This window comes from Pituophis catenifer, unplaced genomic scaffold (assembly GCF_029215685.1).
Source record: "Pituophis catenifer annectens isolate HBS135680 unplaced genomic scaffold, rPitCat1.0.hap2 SCAF_2, whole genome shotgun sequence".
NCBI classification, from domain to species: Eukaryota; Metazoa; Chordata; class Lepidosauria; order Squamata; family Colubridae; genus Pituophis; species Pituophis catenifer.
In genome coordinates this window covers 128465963-128493632 of record NW_027256882.1, presented here as the reverse complement: position 1 = coordinate 128493632, position 27670 = coordinate 128465963, and the positions used below count along the sequence as shown (strand labels likewise).

General features: G+C 37.4%; 1 protein-coding gene across 1 annotated transcript in view; it reads right to left on the bottom strand.

Moving 5' to 3' along the window:
- LOC139312587 (myosin-1B) overlaps positions 1-27670 on the bottom strand; it is a 31594-nt gene that overhangs the window by 2691 nt on the left and 1233 nt on the right. Inside the window, exons 2-38 of the mRNA XM_070937498.1 lie at positions 26145-26384; positions 25922-26065; positions 25022-25178; positions 22547-22574; positions 21690-21810; positions 21501-21593; positions 21298-21361; positions 21071-21169; positions 20866-20969; positions 20194-20332; positions 19566-19684; positions 19320-19469; positions 18568-18738; positions 17946-18249; positions 16174-16235; positions 14992-15079; positions 14777-14894; positions 13507-13630; positions 13281-13417; positions 12385-12640; positions 11611-11853; positions 11338-11514; positions 11103-11248; positions 10924-11014; positions 10446-10835; positions 9492-9618; positions 8536-8654; positions 7785-7981; positions 7283-7466; positions 6996-7161; positions 6274-6398; positions 5483-5791; positions 4991-5194; positions 4292-4417; positions 4037-4207; positions 3844-3948; positions 2615-2710 (exon numbers count right to left, since the gene is read on the bottom strand). Coding sequence (XP_070793599.1) covers positions 2615-2710; positions 3844-3948; positions 4037-4207; positions 4292-4417; positions 4991-5194; positions 5483-5791; positions 6274-6398; positions 6996-7161; positions 7283-7466; positions 7785-7981; positions 8536-8654; positions 9492-9618; positions 10446-10835; positions 10924-11014; positions 11103-11248; positions 11338-11514; positions 11611-11853; positions 12385-12640; positions 13281-13417; positions 13507-13630; positions 14777-14894; positions 14992-15079; positions 16174-16235; positions 17946-18249; positions 18568-18738; positions 19320-19469; positions 19566-19684; positions 20194-20332; positions 20866-20969; positions 21071-21169; positions 21298-21361; positions 21501-21593; positions 21690-21810; positions 22547-22574; positions 25022-25178; positions 25922-26065; positions 26145-26348 — 5658 coding nt within the window. The 5' untranslated portion in view covers positions 26349-26384. The remainder of the gene's footprint in view (positions 1-2614; positions 2711-3843; positions 3949-4036; positions 4208-4291; positions 4418-4990; positions 5195-5482; positions 5792-6273; positions 6399-6995; positions 7162-7282; positions 7467-7784; positions 7982-8535; positions 8655-9491; positions 9619-10445; positions 10836-10923; positions 11015-11102; positions 11249-11337; positions 11515-11610; positions 11854-12384; positions 12641-13280; positions 13418-13506; positions 13631-14776; positions 14895-14991; positions 15080-16173; positions 16236-17945; positions 18250-18567; positions 18739-19319; positions 19470-19565; positions 19685-20193; positions 20333-20865; positions 20970-21070; positions 21170-21297; positions 21362-21500; positions 21594-21689; positions 21811-22546; positions 22575-25021; positions 25179-25921; positions 26066-26144; positions 26385-27670) is intronic.

Genomic DNA, 27670 nt, shown 5'->3' with positions numbered 1-27670 from the left:
AATGCTTTTAACTGGAATATACACCCCTAGATAACTAAAAATATGTCCATATCTCAAAGAAAAGATATAGGGAGAATAACGGGGTTTGAAATAGTTAAAAAGGTTAAATATTTAGGAGTATATATTGCAGCCTCAAATACGAAACTATTTAAAAACAATTATGAAGTTCTTTGGCAAAAAGTGCAGAAAGAAATGGAAAATTGGAAAAAGCTACAACTATCTTTACTGGGAAGGATAGCAGTAATAAAAATGAATGTATTACCTAGGTTCTTATTTTTGTTTCAAATGATATCAGTGCTTAAGAAAGACGGAAATTTGAGGGAGTGGCAGAAAGGGGTTAATATTTTTATTTGGGGCGGGAAGAAACCAAGAGTGAAACTGAAAATTATACAGGATGTACGCAAGAGAGGAGGTCTTAAAATGCCTAATTTAAGATTGTACTATGAAGCAGCTGTTTTATCACAAATTAGCGATTGGTTTAATTTAACTGAAGAAAGAATGTTAAATATAGAAGGTTATGATCTGTTATATGGATGGCATGCTTATTTGTTATATAAAAAAAAGTGGATAAAATGTTTAAGGGTCATATACTTAGAAATGTGTTGCTGAAGGTTTGGAAAAAGTATCAATATAAGCTAAACTACAAGATACCTATATGGGCAAATCCCAGACATGCAATAGAAAATATAAGTATAGAACAAAAAACGGAGGTGATTACTTATAAAGAGCTTCTTTTTATGGAAAGGGGTAAACTGCAATTGAAATCTTTAAATGTATTGAAAGAAGAAGGGATAATTTATACTTGGTTTCAGTATTGTCAGCTTCAAGCTAGATGGAGGGAAGATCAAAAAATTGGTATCATGCAAAATGAGGAAAACCTGGTAAAACAGATTAGAGATCAAAGTCAGATGCATATTAAAAGATTGTATAACGCTTTATTGGAAATAGATTCAGAAACGGAATTGGTTAAGGATTGTATGATAAAATGGGCACAAAACTTTCAGGAACCAGTGATGATGGAAACATGGGAAAAGATTTGGGTTAGAAATGTTAAGTTTACGCAAGCACAAAATTTGAGAGAGAATTTTTATAAAATGTTTTATAGATGGCACTTAGATCCTAAAAAATTATCATGTATGTATTCGAATTTGCAAGCTAAATGTTGGAGATATGAATGTGATGATTCAACTTATTATCATATATGGTGGACTTGTAAGAAAATCAAGGCATTTTGGATAAAAATTTGGTGGGTGATGCAGAATATTCTGAAAAAAAGGTTGAAATTTATTCCTCATTTGTTTTTATTGGGTATAACGACGGATTGTACAGCATTAGAGACTAAACTGATTTTGAACTTAATATCAGCAGCTAGGCTGTTGGTAGCGCAATACTGGAAGAAGGACTCTTTGCCTACTATTGAAGAGTGGACATTGAAAGTAGCGAATTTAGCGGAAATGGCGAAAATTTCAGCATATTTGAAGGACTATACACAAGAAAGATACATATCGGAATGGAGAAGATGGATTGATTATATTCAAAATAAGTATCAGACAAGAAAATATCAAATAGCTTATGAATGAATGTTAAACTTTAGAAGTATTATGTTATTCATAGTGGAGTTAAGGTTTCAGGGGGGGATTTGGCAGTTTAAGAATAGTTACGCTAATTTAGCTTATGATTGTTAATTGAAATACCCTGTATTTTGCTCTGGGAAGTCTGTGGGGGAGGGTGGGATGGGAAGGGGGGAAGGGGTGTGGGGGAGGTGGGGAGGGAAAAAGGGTGGGGGGAACACTGGGGAGGGAATTTTCTTTGTAAAACTTTTCAATAAAAAAGAAAGAAAGAAAAAGAACTGTTGTCCTAGTTGTGAGGAGATGGCAGTATAAACTACCAAATTGCTATCTCAACTGTCAGGAGGCAGGGTCAAAACATTTCAGTCTTCAGCCTTTCCCTTACAGCTCAGTTGTATACTCCAGGAACCATGGCAGGAATGTACTCCATCCTGATCAGGATTAATATCCTTAGCATTTATCCTTAGCATGTTCATAGAAAAATTAGTACTGAAAATGTGATATAAATAGTATGTATGTATGTTTATATCAGTGGTGGGTTGCTCCTGGTTTGGTCCGGTTCTTGCGAACTGGTAGTAACAGCAGCAGGAGGCCCCACCCACCTGCCTGGATGTCATCATGAACGATCTGCACATGTGCAGAAGCTTCTGCGCATGCGCAGAAGCGCGTGCGCACGCTCCCGTTGCAATCCAGTAGTGGAGGTGAGTAGAACCCATCCCTGGTTTATATATATATATAACATTTCTATAATGTATATGAAATTAATGATTTCTTATAAAAATTAGCTATTTAATAACTTCACAATCACAACAGCTATGGTATTAGTGCAAGCTTCCACATGCAGGTGAGTACCAGGCCTTCCAGGCCTTCACAGGGCCTCTTACACAACCCTTCTTGCATCAGTCACAATTAGCACAATATTTTATGCCCCTCAACTCATTCTGCCATATGCAGGTTAATTTGGTTTGTAATAACCTTTATTCTTTCTCTAGTATTCTCTTTCACAATTCTAGTTCAAGCAACCCCAACTTCAGAAAAATACTTACAGCTTCTTCAGATTGCCTCTTGTATGCTTTCACTTTCAGTTGCAATTTGTCCACCAGATCTTGGAGTCTCAGAACATTCTTTCTGTCTTCCTCAGACTGAACAAAGTAGAAAACACATAAAATTATGAGAAGAGATAGAGATAGATAGATAGATAGATGGATAGATAGATAGAGAGAGAGAGAGAGAGAGAGAGAGAGAGAGATTCAAAGGTAGATCTTGGATTCTCAGAACATTCTTCCTGTCTTCCTTAGACTGAACAAAGTAGAAAACACATAAAATTAGGAGAAAAGATAGAGATAGATAGATAGATAGATAGATAGATAGATAGATAGATAGATAGATAGATAATAGCTAGCTAGCTAGATGATAGAGAGATAGGAGAGAGAGAGAGAGAGAGAGAGAGAGAGAGAGAGAGAGAGAGAGAGAGAGAGAGAGAGAGAGAGAGAGAGATTCAAAGGTAGATCTTGGATTCTCAGAACATTCTTCCTGTCTTCCTTAGACTGAACAAAGTAGAAAAACACATAAAATTATGAGAAAAGATAGAGATAGATAGATAGATAGATAGATAGATAGATAGATAGATAGATAGATAGATAGATAATAGCTAGCTAGATGATAGAGAGATAGAGAGATGATAGCTAGCTAGATAGATGATAGAGAGATAGGGAGAGAGAGAGAGAGAGAGAGAGAGAGAGAGAGAGATTGAGATTCAAAGGTAGATCTTGGATTCTCAGAACATTCTTCCTGTCTTCCTTAGACTGAACAAAGTAGAAAAACACATAAAATTATGAGAAAAGATAGAGATAGATAGATAGATAGATAGATAGATAGATAGATAGATAGATAGATAGATAATAGCTAGCTAGCTAGATGATAGAGAGATAGAGAGATGATAGCTAGCTAGATAGATGATAGAGAGGGAGGGAGGGAGAGAGAGAGAGAGAGAGAGAGAGATTGAGATTCAAAGGTAGATCTTGGATTCTCAGAACATTCTTCCTGTCTTCCTTAGACTGAACAAAGTAGAAAAACACATAAAATTATGAGAAAAGATAGAGATAGATAGATAGATAGATAGATAGATAGATAATAGCTAGCTAGCTAGATGATAGAGAGATAGAGAGATGATAGCTAGATAGATAGATGATAGAGAGATAGGGAGAGAGAGAGAGAGAGAGAGAGAGAGAGAGAGAGAGAGAGATTCAAAGGTATCAAAAATCTCTTTCCTCACCTGGTAGGTCAGCTCCTTCACTCGTCTCTCATATTTACGAACACCTTTGATGGCATCAGCACTACGCTTCTGCTCATTATCAACCTCAGCTTCCAATTCACGCACCTGAAATACAATAAACATTTAGCCCTTCTATCAGTAAGCTTTATTATATGGTTAGAAATGCATGAAGGTGCATACAAGAGATACATACTCTATGCTCCAATTTTTGGAGCTGCTTCTTGCCACCCTTCAATGCCAGCTGTTCTGCCTCATCAAGACGGTGCTGCAGATCCTTCACACTCTGCTCTAGATTTTTCTTCATCCTCTCCAAGTGGGCACTGGTGTCTTGTTCCTTCTTCAGTTCTTCTGCCATCATGGCTGCCTATTTACAGAGAAATAACTACCATTCAGAAAACCATTCAGACCAATTTTAAAAGAGTTATAAAGGAAAAGTGTTCCAACTCACATCTGTGATGGCTTTCTTGGCCTTCTCTTCTGCATTGCGTGCCTCCTGAATAGATTCCTCCATTTCAGTCTGGATTTGTGAAATATCTGTTTCCAGCTTCTTCTTGGTGTTGATCAAGCTGGTATTCTGTTTGGGGGAAGAACAGGCTTTTCGTAAAGCAAGAAGGCTGACTTTGTCATTTGGACTTCTATTCTTTTGTAAAAAATATTGCCGAACGTATTTATAGTTATTAAAAATACACTAGACAAATTATGCTCTTATGATGAGACCAGCCTGCTTTATTGTCCCCTCAAGCTACAGAGGAACAAGATGTGGTAGAACAGTGCCTCCACTGATTCTGCTGTGGATAGAACCAACTACACTCAGTCTGGCAGAGCTGAGACATCTTATATAAGTATTAAGAACTGGGGCCAAATTTGCTTAATTTTTTGTTTTATCTTCACTAATTATCCTCTTTAGTTGTGCTTTTTAAAATGCAAGCTTTGAAGCGGAGACGCTCTTCTCTCTTTACTACTTTACTGGGTTTTTCAATTAAAGAGCAACATGCAAAAGTTTCAAATAAATAGCAGAGCTCTCATGGGAATCTACATCACATCATTCTTTAAAAAAATGCATCAACCTCTACAAGTTCATATTTATATTTTGCATGCTTGCCTTCTTACATTAATGCAGTCATCAATGTTATGATTGCTCACTTACCTGGGTATGGAGGAGCTGCACACGTTCACTGGCATCCAGAAGCTCCTGTTCAGCCACTTTTCTGGCCCTCTCTGTCTGTTCTAGAGCTGCCCGGAGCTCCTCAATCTCAGCCTGCATGAGGTTTGCTCTGCGCTCAATCATGGCCACTTGTTCCTTCAAATCTTCCTGGCTTCTCAAAGCATCATCCAGATGTATTTGGGTATCCTAAAACAGGATATGGCAATATTTGTCTTGGGATATGGTTGCAATATAAGGGAAAAAATGCAACTCTTTCTTGAATATCATGCTGGAGGTACTTGATGGAATAAGAGATGATCTCACCTCCACCTGCACCATGCATCCTGCTCCATCCCTCCCCATCTTTAAAATACAATTTACTTTTGTGGTTTTATTGCTTTTGATGTTGTAAATCACCCAGTATTGCCTGGTGGTAAGATGGGCAGCAAACAAAATAAATAAATAAATAAATAAAATATAGAAGTACATATGTACCTTGAGCAGTCCTTGTGTGTTCCTGAGGTTCTTTAGTGCTTCAGCAGCTTGACGGTTGGCATGGTTCAGTTGGATCTCCATCTCATTCAGATCTCCCTCCATCTTCTTCTTAAGCCGTAGGGCATCATTCCTGCTCCTAATCTCAGCGTCCAATGTGCTCTGCATAGACTCTACCACCCTCACATGATTCCTCTTCAGCTGATCAATTTCTTCATCCTTCTCTGCAATTCTTCTGTCGATGTCAGCTTTCACCTGGTTGAGTTCAAGTTGGATGCGCAGGAGTTTGCCCTCTTCATGTTCCAGAGAGGCCTTAAAGCATAAAAGATAAATTTATATAGCCATACAATAGGACCTTCCAAAAGTACATGTTCTCTGGAGAAAAATGAATTCAGATGGTTGTTTTTCCATGTTCGTGAACAGAATCAAGATTCATCCAATTAATCGATTTTCAGATTTTTTTTTTAAAAAAATGAAATTTAAAAAATGAATTTTTTATTCTTAGCATATGGATGCTTGCTGCTAAATACTGTGATAATAGACTGATTGCTGTCTGCTTCTCATGGTGTCTTCAGATTGGGGGTCACTATGATACATAGAATTTACTGAAGGCCAAGAACTGCTAAGGCCTTTCATGATCTGATTTAGACTTCCTGCTGGTCAACAAACTATTAGGGTAAATGGGATTTTGCACTGATCTGGTAAGTGCCCACCTATTTTCTTTCAGTCTTTTAAGTAGCCTGTTTAATTAATTAAAATGTTACTTGCTTTTCTACGAATAATGACATGATTACCTCAGCCTCTTCTAAGGAAGCCTGGAGTTCACCCTTCTCCTGTTCAATCTGCTTCTTCACTTTCTCTAGTTCATGGATGGCCTTTCCTCCCTCAGCAATCTGTTCCGTTAGGTCAGATATCTCCTCTGTTGGTTTTACACAAGATAAAAAAAAAAGAAAATATGGACAGCATTGGCAATTTTCATCATTCATCCTTGCTCTTCAGTTTATGGATAAAAATGATTATTCAATTAATATTTGAATTGTTCTGCATTGTTAGATCATTGGCATCAAGCAAAGTTTATATTTGCTCTCTTATAAGAATTTATTATCAAAAAGTTTTATAAGTTAAACAAGACAAAAAAAAGTACTCTGCATTTTGCCACATCAACCAGGAACATACATAAGAATAATACATGTGCATGGTTATTCTAGCCTTGGGTTAAAGGATAGTATGAAGATGTTTCAGTCACATAGGATATGTTTATTTCAATATTGTGAAACATCAGCTAGCTGCTATTTCTGTCTTTTTTTTTACTACTTTAGAGAAGTAAAACACTTGAAGGGATTTTCTGCATTGAGTACTAAAATAATAACACCATCTGTGGTTACTTCAAATGAGGTATATTATTTGCCTCAAACAACAAAAGAACTCAAAGGCAGTTCTGCATCATCCAATTTCTTTTCTTAGCTCTCCCAGTTAATAGATAGTTCTATCCATGACTAAAAGAAAAACAGCTTACGCTGCAGATTCTTGTTCTCGCGCCTCAGAGTTTCCAGGTGATCCAAGGATTCTTCATATGCGTTTTTCATCTTGAATAGCTCTGTGCTCAGAGACCGAGACTCCTTCTGGGAAGCTTCCAGTTCAGACTGAGTTTCCTCATATTTCTGTTTCCAGTCTGCCAGAATCTGTAAAGGGTCAATGAGTCATCAGTGTCATACAAATTTGATAAAGAAATAAGATAATAAATTTAATTGGCCCAACGTCTTGGTGCAAAGTGTTCTTCTTTAATCATCAGGAGCAAAATACCTTATCAAAGTTCTTCTGCTTCTTATCTAGAGCTGCACAAGCTGCATTGGACCTTTCCACGTCAATCATCAGGTCCTCCACTTCATTCAGCAACCTCTGCTTGGTCTTCTCCAGGGAAGCACATTTGGAATTCACAGCTTCTACATGTTCCTCAGCTTCCTGCAGACGCTGAGCAAGCTTTTTTCTGATAGAATATAATTACAGACCATATTAAGGGAGGCCTGGGATCATAATACCTCAACACATTGGTATAAGAGCCTTCTTTCATGTTATCATGTGCAATAATGCCATTTGTGCCCATCACTCTGACGGCAGCACAAACCTTGTAGGACCTCAGCACTTACACATAGACACATTTTATAATCATATATATATATATATAGAGACAAATTCTCATCATGCCTAGAAGATGTATTTTGATGTTTTAATGTTTGTGTTAATGATGTCACCATTTCTGTTTCACAGACACATTTGTGTCACACACAAACACATTTTCACTTACTTGGCTTCTTCTAACTCTTCTGTGCGCTGGATAGCATCTGTTTCATATTTGGTCCTCCATTGAGCAACTTCACTATTGGCTTTAGACAATGACCGTTGAAGCTCAGCCTTGGCTTCCTGCTCCTCTTCATACTGCTCCCGGAGCAAATCACAGTCATGGCGAGCTGACTGCAAGCCATGTGCCAGGGCATTTTTGGCCTGTGATAAAAAAAATTAGTAAGAGTAATTTTCAGAATTTTGTTTTTACCTTTCTATGCTTTACCTTTACCTTAATATGTTTGTTATGTCTGTTATTTTTTTTAATCTACTTATGTCTGAAATCTATTTACATTGTCCAGTTTGCTTTATTGCCAAATAAATTTAAAATGTAAAACAAATATATTAAACTCTCCTAGGTCCATTCCATATCTGAACTTACCTAATACCTAATTTACAGAGCAGTTCCTTCTTCATTAATTCTCTTTCATCCATCCATCCATCCATCTATCCATCCATCTATCCATCTATCCATCCATCTATCCATCTATCTATCTATCCATCCATCCATCCATCTATCTATCTATCTATCTATCTATCTATCTATCTATCTATCATCTATTTGGCCAGCCATCTTAAATTGATGATGCTGGATGTCTAACAAGAGTTTAAAATATAAAAACATAACTATAGAAATAATGCACACATTATTCACAACTATACTGCAGTACCAAATAATGCATAAGATCTATGCAATGCATAGACAAATTTCACACCTTCACTTCTTCCTCAAGCTGCCTCTTCAGTTCCTCAATCTGCTGTGTGAAGGCTTGTTTGCCTCTTGTGAGTTGAGAAATCAATGAATCTTTTTCCTCTACTTGGCGGGACAGTTCACCTAAATAAAAGACATTTTATTTATTTTATTTTATTTATTTATTTATTTTGTCAATCATATATAAGATAACAGGTAAAAGTATAAACGTAATTTGGATACATAAAAAGAGTAAGTAAAAAGGGATATTAGGACAGGGACGGTAGGCATGCTGGTGTATTTATGCACGCCCCTTACAGACATCTTAGGAATGGGGTGAGGTCAACAGTAGACAGGCTAAGGTTAAAGTTTTGGGGGTTTGGGAAAGAAACCACAGAGTCAGGTAGTGCATTCCAGGCATTGACCACTCTGTTACTGAAGTCATATTTTCTGCAATCAAGTTTGGAACAGTTTACCTTGAGTTTGTATCTATTATTTGCTCATGTATTGTTGTGGTTGAAGCTGAATATATAATCAAACTAACTATTTGATTATAGTTAGTTTTATAATGGTCACAAAGAGCAAAAATAACTAATACGTCTTCTTGAAATTAGTAGGATTTATTTTCAACTTCAAACAGGGGTAGAAACAAAAGGGGAATTGTTTGGTGTGGTGATTAAAGACACTAGGCTAGAAATTGCACAACTGTGAGTTGTAGTCCTGCCTTAGGCATGAACCCATCTAGGTGACTCTTGGCCACACTCTAAGTCCTAGAAAGAGGGTGAGACTCTAGTGAAAAATGTGGACAAGAAAATTGCACAAATTTCTCTAGGCAGAAGGAAGGAAGGAAGGAAGGAAGGAAGGAAGGAAGGAAGGAAGGAAGGAAGGAAGGAAGGAAGGATTGATTCAAGTATTATAAATGAACTAATGTTTATAATGGCAAAATATTACAGAATAACACAATTTGTTCCTTTGTGTTACCTGTTTCTGTCTGCAAACGTGCTCTTTGAGCATTGAGGTCATTAATTGTGCGTACATGTTCTTCCTCCTTTGTTTTAAGCTCGCTGAGCTGGTCTTCTAATGTACGGCTTATCTTCTCAAGATTTGCCTAAATGTAAAATGTCCAAAAAAAAAAAAAAAAAAAGTGGCCTTTCATATATTGAGCACACAGTTCCAAGCAGAGACTTTTAATGGTTCTTTAAAAATAAAATGTTTATCTGTATAAAATAGGCAGCCCCCAATGTCTTTTGTCTTCCTCAGATGCTAGCTGTATTACACTAGAATCAAAAAGGACATTTCAGACAGGGGAGGATAGAGGAAATGTATTTATCTTATAAATCACAAATAGTTCTTTCTGTTTTAGAATATATCTAGATAACATTTTGTCGTTTAGAGTTTTAACAATAACAATTCTGATACTATACAAAGGATATAGTACCAGAATTTGCTTCAGAAGGCCAGTAAATTACAAAGCAGTTTTTAAAAAATCAAGTGCCAAACTCTTACAACCAATAGATAGCGAGAGTTGTCTTCAGAGTATATAACTGAAGTGGCATGCTCCCATATCTTATATTTAGCCCATCATATATTTCAATCAGAAATCATGTCTCTCTTGCACAGTTTGTAAATTTTATACACATGGCTCAAAAATTATGCAAATGAACATATCATCTGTTGTAACACACATTTTATAAATAAAAATCATATGTAAAAGGTTTGTGGGTATCTTTTAAAATTATTTTAGAATCTGGAAATTCAATATAAATATTAATTGCTTACTTATGGCACCATATTTTTATACATTCAAATGCTTACATATGCATAAGAATTACTGAAAACTGCTTTGTCCACATTTTTAAATAAATCAAATGATTTGAAGTAGATCCTGACTGTGCCTAACAGAACCATTGCCTATACTGTACTTCTATAGAATACCTTAGCTTTAGAGACAGATTCCATATTGCTTGCAAGATCATCGATCTCCATCTTCAGTTCACTCTTCTCCTTCTCCAGCTTCTGCTTCACTCGCTGCAGGTTATCAATTTGTTCCCCAAGTTCAGCTGCACTATCTGCATGCTTCTTGCGGAGAGCAGCAGCGGTGGCTTCATGCTGCAAGGTGGCCTCTTCAAGGTCCCGGCGCATTTTCTGAAATTCTGCCTCACGTTTCTTGTTCATCTCAATCTGAGCTACAGTTGCTCCACCAGCTTCCTCCAGACGTTCGCTGATCTCCTCAAGTTCCCTGGAGAGATCACCCCGCTGTTTCTCTGCTTTGGCACGAGATGCCCGTTCTGCCTCAATCTCCTCTTCCAATTCCTCAATACGAGCCTAGAGAAGGAGAGGCAACCATGAACCCTGAAACCGGCTTCCAGATAGCTTAATTCACCATTCATGAAGGAACTACTCTATGACAGACCTGCAGCTCCTTGATCTTCTTCTGAAGCTGGGAGCCCATGACCTGCTCATCTTCAATCCTGCTCTGGAGTTGGCTGGTTTCAAAGTCTTTCCTTATCACAACAAAATATAATGGTTAGCCACCAAATCAAAAAACTCCATTTAGCACAAAAGTCCCTCATAATAGACATTAATACTTACTTCTTCAGCTTTTCATCCAGCTGCTGCTTATCATTTTCCAAATCCATTGTGGATTCCTGAGCTAGTTTCAAATCCCCTTCTAGCTTCCTCTTAGCTCTTTCAAGGTCCATGCGAAGTTTCTTTTCTTGCTCCAGAGACCCTTCAAGCTGAAGACAAAGAGATCAGAGTAATGGTGCCATCACAGCAGTACCTCCACCTCAATCCAATTCTTCTCTGGAGATGATAGCATGCTTACGTCATCCACTTGCTGTTCCAGCTTGGTTTTTGCTTTGGTCAGAGTGTTCACTTTGTCTTCCTCTGCCTGCAGATCATCCAAGGTCTGTTGATGGGCCTCTTGCAGGGCTTTCTTCTCCTTGGTCAGTTTGGCAATGGTCTCGTCCAAGACCGCCATCTCTTCAGTAAGGTTTTTCACCTTTAAAAGTTGAACAGACAGAGTTATAGTAATCTATGTATTCTGAAGTGACAATAATGGGTAGCAATTTAATTTTGGTATATTTTTGACCAGTACCTTATTTTCTGTAGCATGCTTCTCCTTTTCAACCTTGGCCAGTGTTAGCTCAAGATCATCAATGTCTTTCTTCAGTTCTGAGCATTCGTCCTCCAGTTTCCTCTTCTTGGCTGTCAATTCAGCATTCATTTCTTCTTCATCTTCAGCTCGCTCAGTGAGCTCCTTAATTTTGGCTTCCAGTTGGATTTTGCTTTTGATTAGCTGGTCACATCTCTCCTCAGCATCTGCCAAGCCATCAGCTTCCTATGAAAGGAAAGTAGAGATCATTAAAAAAAAACAGTTTCCTAATTACAATATTAACATATATAAAATTCCTATTCTAATGGAAAATCTTTTTACTACGAAAAATGCACAGGGATCAACTCTCTTTATATTAATTGGAACAATAATCAAAGGTAAATTGTTCTTGTATGTTGAACAAGTCAAATATATTCACTATTTATTGATTTATGATGCTGCCCAACTGTAAGTCTTTAATGAATATTGGTAGATAGTTAAATATGAAAACAAGAATAGTTTACCTATTACAATACAGTTCTTATATATATTTATATGTTAAGTCATTTAATTCTTAATTATAACACTGTGTAATAGTATTACAGACATAGAGTAAGTAAATATGATTTTGAGAGTATGTAGCAATATGAGGAAATCTCTTAATAATCCCAACCAAAAACTGCAGTGAACTTTCATCTGTGGGCTTCAATTTACTGCTTGCTAAACTGTACTAGATCATTTAATCAAACAATAATATTTAATATCTAACAGGCTTACAGCTTGGACTTGAAGTTGCAAGTCATTTTTCTCCTGCATCAGGGACACCATTTTTTCTTCTAGTTCCTTCACTTTGGCCTCTGCCTTGGCAAGATTCTCCTTTGTTTTCTCAAATTCTTCCTTCATGTTGGCCATTTCCTTCTCTGACTCTGCACTCTTCAGCAGGGGCTTGATCTTGAAGTACAATTTCATCCAAGGCCAGTGCTTCACATTCATGAATGAACGAATACTGTACTGAATAGTGAAGATGGATTCTCTGGAAGAAAAGCAAAATAAAACTGATAAGTTTAGAAGAAATTTGGAATACACATATATAATACAAAATCATTTATAAAATTTTCACTAACATAAGTTAAAGAATATAATATGTAAGAAATATAGATTAATGCCACTTCACAAAGCTTTTCAAATCCATTTTTTAAAAAAGATTTATACAGATAAATGTGAAATAAATATATTTTTAAATGCATAATTTCTGCCATGTTGTGCAATGAACTTTCCTGAGAACCTGAGATTTTTCATGGCTACTTACGTCATTCATACATGACTTCTCAAATCTACTACTGCTAAATGTTGCTAAATGTTCTATACTATATATTATAGTCTGTTGTGCATGCTACAGTCGTTTTCCAACCATCAGTATAGTCCAGGGATGGGTTCTACTTACCTTTACTACTGGTTCGCAGCGGGGGGGCACGCATGCGCAGAGGAGGTGGAGCCTCCTGCCGGTTTTACTACCGGTTTTACTACCGGTTCTATAGAACCGGTGCGAACTGGGGGCAACCCACCACTGGTATGGTCCATGGTTCACAAGTTGTCTGTTTGGGTATTGAAGGTGATCCTTATATGTGTCTCTTTGTGTATGTCTCATTTTATTTGTAATAGCCAAACTGTACCTTCTTTGCATCATTTTCTGGAACTCAGACCTTGCTAAGAACCCACGACACATAGCTTGGGTACGTGTAATTAATTGTGCCAACTTATCATCTCTCATCTCCTCTAGAAGACCCAGAAGCCCAGCTTTGAAGAACACCTGGTGGTGGAAGAGAAAGTATAATAAATACTGTATATAATTGTCCCCATAAACAATGTTGCATTCAAACAGTCGAATTGTCATCTTACCTTGGTGTGGCCAAATTTATACTGGGTATGGTCAACATCAATTGATCCAAGAAGTTTCTCAGAAGCCTTCTTGCTGTCTATGAATTGTCCCTCTGGGATGGCACTTGCATTCAGAACTTTGTATCTATTAAAGAAAGCAGAAGCTAAAGTTTCCTAACACTGGAAGCCATGATATTAAGAAGATATGTAGGGATGAAACTCATTTTGGTAAACATCCAAGGAAACATTTATCAACATTTGGACTACCTCCCCCTCTCTGCCCTCTACACAAACATACAGCCCGAATCCATAATATCTATGGGGAAGACCAAAACTTGTATACAACATTGAAGCACGTACAAAAGAGCATGACTTTTGCATTTTGACACATTTTTCATTTCTTGCCAATTTTGCACACATACACGCCCAGCCCCTCAGGTGACATTGTTAATAACCTAAGAGCTCTGAATAATGGTATCTATTAAGTTTAGATCATACTCAAAAACTCTACTAAGCATTGTACTTTCAGTTCTGATGATGGCAGAACTGTTTACTGTTTCTTCCTGGGTTTTCAGTTTAGAGGACTTGAAATTTGTCTTTAGTGAAAAGAAAGTAGCGTGCACCTGTTTACTGTTTAATAACAGTCTTTCCAATCAGCATGAGAACAACCTGTCATACCTACCAGTACCAGCTATGGCTACTTCCTTAAAGCAAAGAGATTGGCCAATGTGGCTGAGTTTTCTAAAGGTTTATCAGTGTCAACTTGTCATCATGCTTCTAAACGCTTTTGTTAGCACAAAGTAATTCACACTGTATAGATATGTCCAATCATTCAAGTCTGTACAAACAAACATCTGAAACTCCTGAACCAAATGTGTAATTCTTCTTATCCCCAATTCTATTCTGTATAATGAAGAGATATGAATGGAAGTAATAAGATTTTGTTATTTTCTCCCTTAAATTCTTAATATAAATTATATGATTTTATTTAATAAATAATATGCAGCACTCCTGACAACTATATGGACATAACCCCAAAGCTTTCCTGGCAATATTTGTCGAATAGTTTGCCATTGCCTTTTTAGAAATGAGAATTATTGGCCCAAATTCACCCAACTGGCTTCCATGTCCAAGGTAGGATCAGAAAATCTAGGTCTCTCTGCTCCCCACTAGACCACATGGCACTACTTACATTCAACTATTCAAGTTACTAAAATGTAAATTGCTGTAAGATGGAGACATTAAAAACAGTTAGAATCCAAACAAGTCAGTAGCTGGAAATCAATCTGACCTCTGTTTGAAATCGGCATAAATAATCCTGCTGGGGAAGCCTTTCCTGCAAATTCGGATACCTTCAAGTACACCATTACATCTCAGTTGGTGCAATACAAGCTCATGTTCCATGGCACCTTAGAAAAACCACAAGGGAAAAAAAAGATGTTACAATGTGTACAAAAGGTCGATTACATTTTTCATTTTAAAACCAAACACAGTCCTGTACCTTACCAGGAGTTTTAGTTTCATTGGGGATGAGGCAGCGCACAAAATGTGGATGAGTGCTCCTCAGATTGGTCATCAGCTTGTTTAAGTTTTCCTGTAGGATTTGAAAACAAAATTATTATTTTTTTAAAAAAGCAAATTTATATGTTAAGAAAAAAACTTAAGAGTGAGAGCTCCACGTTTTGTCCTAGGTAGCCAGAAAAAAAAAATACTGTGAACTTTCCCAACATTCTCACAAACAACCTTTTAACACTTTTGCCTTATTCTGTATCAGATGACATTTATATTGATATATTGGTTAACTTTTTTAGAACAGTGCATCTTTTTTACCTTCTTTACCAGATATTTTATTTAAATGCTCTTGTGATTAAGAAATATTTAACAACTCAGGACTTTTAAAAAAAAAACAAAAAAACCCAGTAGAATTGTGTACTGTGTTCAGTCTTTACAATCTTGACTGTGATGTATTCTCTTTAATAGCAATAGCACTTAGACTTATATGCCACTTCATAGTGCTTTACAGCCCTCTCTAAGTGATTTACAGAGTCAGCATTTTGGCCCCAACAATCTGGGTCCTTTACCCACCTCAGAAGGATGGAAGGCTGAGTCAACTTTGAACCAGTGAGAATCAAACTGCCAAACTACTGGCAGTCAGCAGTCAGAAGAATTACCCTGCAGTACTGCATTCTAACCACTGCGCCACCTCGGCTCATTGTAAGGACCATTGGTAGACTTCTATTGTTCCAGAATACTGTCATCTAATATTCAATTGTTCTTATCTTGCTTTTCCTCCTCTGAGGGGACTAAATATGTCTATTGCTCTATCAGCCTATGGATATTGAAAGCTGCTTTATGTGAAGTTAATCTATATAGCCAAGTCAACTGGCAATAGCTTTGCAGTTGGACTCTTGTCCTTTGTTCAACTGTGTTGGACTCTTCTCCTCTCTTCTCCCTTGGAAAACCACTGCCAATCAAGAATCAGACAATGACTCTCCCGTCTTCAATTCTGCAACTGCCAAAAACTGTATTTTTTTGTGTGGCAGTAAAGCATGTATTCTATCACAGAGGTACATCTTTCCTCATATTCTACCCCTCCCCACAGATATCCTCAGTTTATACAGAGAGGCACATCATTCCTGCACGAGTGTCCTCAAAGGAATAAAGAATAAGAACATCTGATTTCCATACCCTGAAAAGGGCAGACACAGTCTGGAAGGAAGAGCCCTTCTTCTTGGCAGCCTTCTTGCCCTCTGGGAAAAAAAAGAAAAGGTGGGGGAACCACAATTAGACAGTTATCTGGGGCTTAATAATTTATTCTACAGCACAAGTATCTAACAATAGGTATTAGGCAGTGGTGGGTGGATATCGGTTCGCACCGGATCGTGAGAACCGGTAACAGCGGCAGTGGCAGGAAGCTCTGCCCACCCACCCGGACGAGTGCATGTGCACCCACGAGCAAATAGGTAGCGACGGGTTTTAAAACCTGCCCCTGGTATTAGGTGTATCACATTGTTTTGTTACAGTTTGTTAAACAAGATATATCAATCTTATATGTATGTGATTATAGTTATAAGAACTGCAGTTGGTGAGGCAAGAATTAAAGACAGACAACACTGTTAGGTAACCTCTGATCAAATGCCAGCCTTAAAGGTGGGAAATAGAACAACTAAACTTTCATTGATTTGGAAAATATAGGAGGGAAAGGCTTTGTATTTGAAATATTCCTGTCATAGGCTTATCTTCTATGTAGCTGCGACTTCTTTTATAACTATAGCATGAGCTGCTTATGTACTCGTGCTACATCCAAATACGTGGGCCATGTTTCTGAAGAAAGATTTATTGTAGGGACTGATGTGAAGTCTGTCACTAAACCATACTGTGTGAGTTCACCTTATGCTAATCCAGAACACTGAAGCATAGTATGGCTTAGCATGTTTGAACCAGATCAGCTCATATATTTATTTGTATTTCTTTGGAAATTATACATTTGGAGTTTTTGTGGGAGAAAATTAAAAGAGCAAATATAGTGTAGTGGTTAAGTCCTGGACTAAAAAGATTTCAGCATGACACACAATGTTTTTGGTCAGTGTGGGTCACTTGGCTAGTCTTGGTCTGTCATCCCAATCAATCTCATAAAGTTGTCATGAGGATAAAGCTCTCAGAGAAAAGGTGAAACGTAAGTACTTTAGCTAATGTTAATGTTGGGGTTATTTATAGAACATGGGGCAAGGATGTGCCAAGGATCTTTAGAAGAAGCTAAAAACTATAAAACATTACATATATATGCAATGTTACTTATTAAGCAAGTATTAGGAAATATCTAGTTTAAACCATGTTAAGGCAGGCTGTACCTTTAGGGGCTGATGGGCACATTTGAAATATTGAGAATGTGGACATTTGCAAAATGACTGTTAAGGGTTTACCCATTCACAAAATGGTTGCCACTGGGGACATCATCATTTACAAAACAGCCGTTTATTTTAATGGTGTCTTCAGGACACTCTGGACATCAAGTGCTACCAAGGAGCCTTGGCAGCACAGTGGTCTAAGCACCCTGTTATTAACACAGCTGCCTGCAATTACTGCTGGTTCGAATCTCTCCAAGGCTCAAGGTTGACTCAGCCTTCCATCCTTTCTAAGGTAGGTGAAATGAGGACCCAGTTTGTGGGGGCAATAAGCTGACTTTGTATAAATATACAAAAGTATGAAGGCTATTGCTTAACGCATTGTAAGCCGCCCTGAGTCTCCGGAGAAGGGTGGCTTTTAAATCAAATTTTAAAAAAAAAGTGCAAGTTATGTGATATTTCCATTTTTAGGTTTACAGATATGAGCTCCTATGCTGAGGGTTCCCTAACCTGTATAAACAAATATCATCTGAGGATAGCAGTGAACTATTCCTTACATGGGCAGTTGTTTTGACTCTGAATGTTTATGAATCTATTTCAAGTGTTAAGAATTACCTTCTACTGGACGGTCGGCAAACAGTAAGGCCAAGGTCTTCATGGAAGACTTCTGATATAGACCCACCACGGTTTCATTCAGGGGGTCCTTGTTCTTGTCCAGCCAGCCGCTAATGTTGTAATCAACAGTGCCAGCATAGTGCACAAGGGAGAAATGAGCTTCAGCTTTGCCTTTGGCAGGCTTGGGTTTCTGGAAGTTGTTGCTCTTGCCAAGGTGCTGGTCATAGAGCTTGTTCTTGAAAGATGTGTCTGTTGCCTTGGGGAACATGCACTCTTCCTCCAAGATGGAGAAAATGCCCATGGGCTGTAAAACAATGGGTGAAAGACAGTTGGCCATGGACATGGACTAAGTTATTATATACGTACTTCAAATAATGTCATTGTTAGTAATTTTCAACCAAAAACAATGGTTTTCTTGTGATAATCTATGAAGAAATATGATTAACAGCACAACAAGCATTCAAAAAATATATTGAGTAGGGAAGCATTGTTATAAATATAGCTGCACCATAAAATATATACCTTTATAGCTATAACCAGGGGTACAGCTCACTTATTCCAAGGCAATTAATGGTCATTAGTTGAAATTACTGCAAAATTAAATATAACTTTTGATCAAAACCTTCTCAATGAGTTCAATGCAGGCAGCCAAGTCCATCCCAAAGTCAATGAACTCCCATTCAATTCCTTCTTTCTTGTACTCTTCTTGCTCGAGGACAAACATGTGATGGTTGAAAAACTGTTGCAGTTTCTCATTGGTGAAGTTAATGCAGAGCTGCTCCAAGCTGTTATACTTCAGAGAGGAAAAAAAGGAGAATTTGTTTTAAAAACACACAATCCATTCTTAATTTTGGTGTCCAAATATTTAATTGTAAAGTATTTTTCATCTGTTTGTCTATGTAATATCAGTATTATGCTGAGTTACCCCAAAAAATCTTCTAAGGTTCTGCATTAAGCCCATAATTATTATCTTGAAGGATAATTATAGATACTATAAACAGAATGATACTAATTTTTGATTAAATAAAATTGCTATATGTTTATTTTCTCTTTTGCGTATGGGTGGAACTGCTGATTAAATTACTTTCTTTCTTGGTCATGAGTTTGCTAATGCATTGCAGAGCTTCCCCAAACTGGCTAGCTGTTCAATTCTGAATATATGTGTGATCAATTATATGTCTGTGCATATTGACACATTTTTTTTCGAAGTCTGCTGCAATGTTCTTTAAGTTGAAAATTGCAAATAAAAAAAACCCTAAGTCTATGTTATGAACTAAGAAAAACATTTCAGAACAAAGATAGTAGAACAAAACTGAGGTAGGAAGACTGGATAACAAAAACCATCTGCTTGGTCCCAAGGTTTCATTTCCTTACATCAAAGATCTCAAAGCCGGCAATGTCCAGCACACCGATGAAATATTGTCTGGGTTGTTTGGTATCCAATTGTTGGTTGATACGAATGACCATCCACAAGAACATCTTCTCAAAGACAGCTTTAGCCAGAGCACCTACGTTATTGTAGACCTAGAAGAACAAATTGGTGACATATGCAACATGGAACATCCACATAAAGGGTGTAATTAATATTTTAGCTTTCCCTTTGATTTGAGAAAGACTTACCTGCTGGACAGTTTGGCCTTTGGTGACATATTCATTGCCGACCTTGACCCGGGGATAGCACAGAGCTTTCAACAGATCTGCTGAGTTGAGATTCATGAGGTAGGCAGCCTTGTCAGCAACTGAGCACAGTCAAGAAAGGAAGAGAAGATCAGTATGTATTAGAAAAACTATAATTTCCAACTCTTCTAGAAGACCAAAACAGATTCTAATTTTGACAAATAGGCCATCCAGATTTTTTTTTACCAACTTCTAAGTTTGTAAGCATTTTGAATTATTGATTTGGTTAACAATTGAATTATTGTATTATTATTTTTTTGGGGGGGACCCTAAAGCAGATGTGTACAATTTCAGTCAGCTTTGTATGGAGTGGAGATGATCTCACTCCCAAAGTTTGCAGGAGGTATATCTAGCAAATGGCAAAATAGCAATTTAAAATACATTTTCATTTTCCTATATATTTGCTTCTAAAGCTAAACTTTTAAAAAGCACAGTGTCTTTGTCTAGTAAGGAAAATACTTATAGTAAAATGCAACATCCTAGCAGTTCTGTAAATGATATGTTGTACTGCATCCTCCATATCATATTCTGGGTCTTAGCATATCATGTTTGTCATTCCGTAGCCAAATACCTTCAGTGCCGTCTGGCTCAGCCTGCTCCTCTCGCTGCTTCTGCTTGAATTTCATATTCCCATAGTGCATAACAGCTCCAGTCAGCTTGTAAATGGCTGTCTTTTCCTCAGCAGTGAAGCCCAGGATGTCAATGGCACTCTGGCAATGAAATCTATAGTCAAAATACTGCCTGATATGCTAGATGGAAGCACAATGCTCAAGCCTATTTGGAGTTTGAAAACTTAATATATTCTAGTAACGCGTGACTTGTGATTATTATTATTATTTTCACTGGCCTTGAAATACTGCATCAAGATAGAAGATCCTTCTGGAAAATCCTTTAGGTTCCCATGATTTCTAACATGCCTACATGGCTTCATCAATGTTTTTGAGCAGCACTAAACTATGATGACTCATTATAAAAAGAGAAAAAACTGAAAGGGAGAATATCAAAACCCTTTTTTGTAGCAGTGACAGCAATAAGTTTGGTTTAAAAGAAAGATGGAAGAAGTGAATTTCCTTCCACTATTGCTATTCCCTGAAGCATTCTGACTGAAACACCAGAGTTTCTTTCTACTGGGAGATTTAAAAATATTTTCACTCCTAACATAATTAGGCCAAAAAATGATATACCAAAAATGGATATGTAATCAAGTTAATATTTCATGTCCTTAATTTTGCAAATTACTTACGTCAGTTGCCATCAACTCTTCTTGATCATCAATGCTGGCAACAGTGATCTCACCCTGACTGACAAAATGGAAGTCATATGGGTTGGTAGAAATCAGAAGCATCTCTGCATAAAAAGAAGCACAAATGTGATTTCGTTTTCAAGCATCAGCACATTTTTAATGTTTAATAGTGGAAATAGTCCTCCAAATGGATGATTCTCCTTACCAATCAGTTCTGGCCTCTTGTTGGACATGATCTGATAAAAGATATGGTAGCTCCTTTCAGCCTTGAGCTGGAAGGTAACTCTGGACTTCTCCAGCAGATCTGGCAAAGCAATGAAGTTGAATTAGTTACGGAAGGAAGGAAGGAAGGAAGGAAGGAAGGAAGGAAGGAAGGAAGGAAGGAAGGAAGGAAGGAAGGGTCAATTAAACACACAAAGAAATATCCCTTACATGTCTCAATGTCTGCAGAAGCCAGCTTGCCAGTGGCACCAAAATGGATTCTGATGAATTTGCCCTTTAAAGAAGAGAAGGCATAATATTAAAAATTTTGGGAGACATAATTTTACTCTGTTTTAGAGATTAACTTGCAAAGAGAGGCTGCATTCAGTTTTTCACACACGAAAGTATTTGGTCCTATTTTGCACAGGACTTACAAAGCGTGAAGAGTTGTCATTCCTCACAGTCTTGGCATTTCCAAAAGCCTCCAACAAAGGATTGGCACTGATGATTTGATCTTCAAGGGTGCCCTTCAGTGAAAATATCATGATTAATTTCAATTTGTTTCATCACAGAAAATTTTTAGGCATTCACTTTTCATCTTTTACAAAAAAAAACCCACACACATGTATTTTGCCTTGTTGGGATTGTTGTTCTTCCTTTTTCTTGTCAGAAGAAACTGCAATTGTTGCGAAGTACTGGATGACACGTTTCGTGTTCACAGTTTTTCCAGCACCAGATTCTCCACTGTGGATTCAAAGAAGACTTCCATTAATGTGTCAGAAATCATTTCATTGAGATGTCAACTCCAGATCACTAAGAAGTAGGGACGAGGGATAGCCTCATCTGCCCTCGGGCATGGAAAATCAGAAAGGCCTTCTAAGCCTGACTGAACTATAGGAAATTGCAGGTTTCATTCCACCTAATCTGCCTACCAACAAAATTTATATTAACTCTGGCTCCACAAGACACAGTAAAAATTCAAAGTTTAAACCCACCTGCCATGGATATGAGTTATTTCTCCTTTGAAAATCTCTCATCTGACCCATGCTGCAGTTTTGTTGGTATTGTTTTTCAAATCTAATTGCACCATAAAGTGGGGAGGCCAATTGGAAGAATCTCAATTTCAAATCTTATTGTTGTGCATATAAGTGTGTATAAAAGACTTATATGACAGTGTGTGCAAACTTCTGTTATTCTACCCGCTACTGGCCTTCTAGCTAAAATAATTTTTCCATCCTTGTTCTAAATACTTCTCTGCTATACTAGTTTAACTACAATGATCTCCACTGCAATTTAGTGCAGAATCCTAATAGGGGCTGCCAAATGTTGTTGAGGAATCATTATTGTTACGATATTCAAACTGACCAGTGATGCACAGTAGTCCTGCAGTTTCTTTTAGAACAATTAGGGCTAATTGTCCTAATTTTATTTCAGAGAAATCAACAGAACAAAAGTGGACCAGTTAAGAAGGCATACTTACGTGATCAAAATGGATTGATTCTCGCGATCTGAAAAGATTTTTTAAAAAGTTACTTGTGACTTTTACAATTATATGGTATGTTGCAAAAAAAACCCACCCTTACATCATTCTGAATATAAATGAGCAGAAGAACATCCTCTAAATTTTTGAACTCCCTTATCCCAACACACATACACACATACATAATGCTGCTTAAATGTCTGATAAAGCCTAGAAAATAGTGAATTGGGATGTCACTTAACTATGGCTATACAAACATCTTGATTTACGTAGGAAAAACCCTGGCTAAAACAGTAATGCACATATAGACCTATGAAAAAATGAAATATATATATATATATATATATATATATATATATATATATATATATATATATATATATATATATATATATAGTTTTCATCTACTTTTCTTTCACCAGTGACTATACATTGCAGAACAATGTAATTGTTTTAAGACACCTTGACCACTAGAACTAATTCAGGATTTCACTATCATTTAAAGGAGAAAGATTCTAAGGAGGCATGTCTTTATTTATTTTTTCTACTTAAAGATTTTGAAAGAAGCTGTGCAGAGGGGCTCAGAACTCAACCTCTTTTACTCCATCAGCAGGAGAACTGAGGCAGGAGAGACCAACAGCAGAAACATCATCTTTGAAAAAAAGGTCAGATCAGGCTGTAGCCATGGAGAAAAAAAATCCTTCAAAACTTCCTTCAGTGAATCTGTATGGGTGAGCCATTGGGCAACAGCTCAACAATTTGCTGACTTCTCCTTTCCCTTTCCAAAACTCAGAGCAGAGCTATTCTTAAATCACATTCTAATTACATCTGATCACTGTTCTTGAGGGGAATTATTAAAAAACCCAGATGTATGAAGCATTTGCCATTCAGTATATGGCCTGCATGTATTGCTCCTTGTATAAAGATGCATCATGTAACATTTTCATAGTCTATGTTCCAGTCTGTATTTAGATGTCTTATCAAAATCATTCTGTTTCTTCAAATGTGGCAATATTATGTTTTATTGCCTATAGGTAGTCCTCAATTTATGAACACTTGCTTAATGACCTTTCAAAGCAGTGGTGGGTTGCCCCCGGTTTGGACCGGTTTGCAAGAACCGGTAGTAAAACCAGTGGGAGGCTCTGCCCACTGACCCAGATGTCATCTAAGTAGATCTGTGCATGCGCAGAAGCTTCTGCACATGCACAGAAGAACGCGCGCGCAGGCACAATGCGAATCGGTAGTAAAGGTAAGTAGAACGCACCCTTGATTCAAAGTTACAATGGACCCCCCCCAAAGGTACTTACAATCCAGTTCCAAACTTCCAACAGCCACCCCTCCCCCTCCTGTGGTCACCTGATTGCATTTCAGGAGCTTGGCAACAGGTCCTCATTTATGGCCTTTTGCAGCATCCCACAGTCATGTGACCGCAATTTACATCATTTTTAGTGAAAAAAGCATTTATTTCCAATTTTCAGCAGAAATGCCCCACAGCAAACAGCAGATTTGCTTAACAGCCATGGCGTTCCCTTTATGATCAAGATGTTTGCTTAATGACTCTGTATTTGCTTAATGATTGTTGCAAAAATGGTTGTAAAAGCAGATCTTGTCACATATGATTTATTTTATGACCATCATGATTTAACAACCGTAATAGGCATTATAGTTGATTTGATTGCTCTATTTGCTATTTGTTTTTTGTCTGTAGTATTTATTTTGTCATTTTTTGTGGAATTTTTTGTCATTGATCATAATAAATATTTATTTATTTTAGAAAATTTATATTGCCATCTACTTGCACATGGCGACTCAAAGTTTTTATGAATATAAAAACATCATATAAAAATAATAAAATAAAATGATAAAATAATAAAAAATAATAAAATAATAGCCCCCACCCCCATCCCAGTGACAATAAATATTTATACACACCATTTAATGGGCTCCATCTCACTCTGGGTTCCCCAGGCCCACTGGCAGAACCATGTCTTCCGGAAGAGTTTTAGAGTGGGGGCCAATCTAATCTCTGGAGGAATGATGTTCCAGAGAGAAGGAGCCACCACAGAGAAGGCCCTTTTTCTGAGTCCCGCAAGATGTATCTCCCTAGAGGATGGGATCCGCATCATTCCTTGCCTTCCCACTCTAGTGGGTCGGGTAGATTTGACCAGAAAGAGATGGTCTCTCAGATAACCTGGTCCCAAGCCATGAAGGGTTTTAAAGGTGACCACCAAGTCCCTTGAATTGCACCTGGAAGCAAATTGGCAACCAATGCAGTTCCTGGAGGAGAGGTGAAACATGCACATCGAGGGCTTCACAAAACCATGCAAGCCACTGCATTTTGCACCAACTGAAGCTTCTGGATGCTCTTCAGGGGGAGCATCTATTCTTAAGAGTCTGAAAGGAATTCCAAAAGCCATGTTCTTCCTGTTTTCCCTACCTTATTATTTTTTCCCCCAGAAACATTCATCTACTCACCAGTTAACATGGACTGATATGCATTGTCAGAGATGGAGAAGATGTGGGGAGGGGCTTCTTGACGCTTTTTGCCTCTGTAAGCTGATACCACTTCTGGGTTGTACACTGGCAACCACTTGTAGGGATTGACAGTGACACAGAAGAGACCTGAGTAGGTCTGCAAAAGTACAACACAAAATATCACCATCTATTTGCTTGTTATATTTGTTATTTTCCTTAAATCCTAAGGAACTGACTTATACATAAAATAATTATATGGAAGGGAAAAAGAATTGGAAAGGAAAATAAATAAATAATAATAAATGATAAATTTTACTGTGTAGCATGAAAGGAGCAGTATCATATGTTCTATACTTTCTAAAGGTTCAGGTTTTTTTTAAAAAAAAATGGGCACACAGCACGTTCTGTTGTGCAGAAACTGCTATTATCAGTCTATAAGAAGTGCAGAGGTTATGCCCAGAGGCCTCCCACATTATTTATGTGCATAATATAGCCCACCTTTTGTCTATATGAATGTTAATTTTGTGCAGAAATACAGTATGTGATCACCAAACTGATTTATAGATTATTTGGACAATGCAAATTTGTAGTCTGAGTGGTATTTCAACAGGCTTTTTGTTGGCTGATGCTATCAAAATTGGACACTGTTCTTTATGAACTTTGTTTGGATCAGTTCATCCTTCTCTTAATATATGATAGTTATTCTAAACATGTTCATTTCTAGACACCATGTAAAAACATGAAGTAATCAGTTGACTCTATTATCATTAAAATCTCTATTGGGCATTTGTTCAGATTTTTCATGATCCTTGCTGGCTTTAAGAGATAGCTCATGCATTATTTGAGTCCACAGTATTGCACTAGCAGAAAGCAGCAAACAAAAACCATGGCTTCACTCACGTAGATCATCCAGGCTGCATAACGCTCTTTGAGGTTATACAGGACAGCAGGTTCATTGAGGTGGGTCATCATGGCCATGTCCTCAATTTTGTCATATTTGGGAGGGTTCATAGGAAAGACTTGGTCATCCTTTACAGTCACACTCTAGGAAAGAAAAGGCATCGATAAGTTGACCTGATCTAATAAAGGCTAACTTTTGACAAGTTTCTTGTCCTTTACTCACTTCTCCTTTTTCAGTCTTCACTGTGACTTTCCCTCCTTCTCTACTTTGTACAACGCCTTTCACATAGGCTTCCTTAGAATTCACACAATAAACGGAGGTCTTGGCGTCAAAGGGCTTGTTCTGGGATTCAATTCTCTCCTTTTCTGACTTCCGGAGATAAGAGGCAGCTTCCCCGAAAACTGCCATTTCAGCGTCTGACGACATGGCTGCAGTTTACAGGGCACACCGCAGCAGAGAAAACTACACAGAGGAAAGATGGTCTATCAGGTTATAGGTACAAGACAAGCTTTTCTAAAAGGCTAAATTATTAGTTTTTGTCCCTATTGCAACTTTCTGCCTCGTGGACTTAGCAACCTTATGTAGCATATTAATAAGGTATTAATTAATAAGGTATTAATTAATTAATAAGGTATTAATTAACAATGTACTTATTAAGTACCTTATGCCAGCAGGCTTGAAATTTTGGACCTGGACAACCTAGAACTACACTGCCTACGGTCTGACCTAAGCTTAGTACACAAAATTGCTGCTACAATGTCCTACCTGTCAATGACTACTTCAGCTTCAACTGCAATAATACACGGGCACACAATAGATACAAACTCAAAGTAAATCGCTCCAAATTCGATTGCACAAAATACGACTTCAGCAACAGAGTGGTCAATGCCTGGAATGCTCTACCTGACTCTGTTGTTACATCCTCAAACCCCCAAAACTTTAACCTTAAACTGTCTACCGTGGACCTCACTCTATTCCTAAGAGGTCTGTAAGGGGGCATGCATAAGCACACCAGCGTGCCTACCATCCCTCTCCTACTATTCCCATTTATTCTTACTCATTTATTATGTATATACTTATACCTGTTTATACTTATATGTTTATATGTCATGTTCATACTTATATTTGTTTTCTCATACATGTTTGACAAACTAAATAAATAAAATAAATAAATAACTGCTTATGATTACAAGACCCTTCTAGATTGCCTTCCTTTGATGGAAACAACATTTCCTGCTAGAAGGAACCTGTGCTTTCTTTTCTGGAAGAAGAGAAATTGACTAAAAAGTATAAGATGTGTCACTTCAGGTCCATTAGAAACTTGTAGATGTTAGTAAATCAGCAGGTGGTCTAAGTCCTTCTACCATCATTATTATTATCTTCAACTTTTTACTTAAGGTATCCAAAAGAAAAAAATTAAAAAAATATAAACTATGGATGAATAGACAAAAGGAGAAGTGTAGGAGCTCAGACTAGATATATAGAGAGGGGGAAGGGCAAAAGGGGAGGGGGTGGGGCAGAGGAGAAAAAAGGGGGGAGGAGAGAAAGCTATCTATCCTCTGAAAGAAAAATAATTCAGCATACAGCAGAACTGTGTCCTATTTCCCTACTGTAATCTGTAATCGATTACTTTGGTTAAGTATAGGTAATAAAGCAGGACTCTGCTGAGAACTCAGCACATAAAATAAAAGAATGAAGCAGAAAAGGAAGTTGAGTATATATGTGTATGAAAAAAATGTGATTTATGT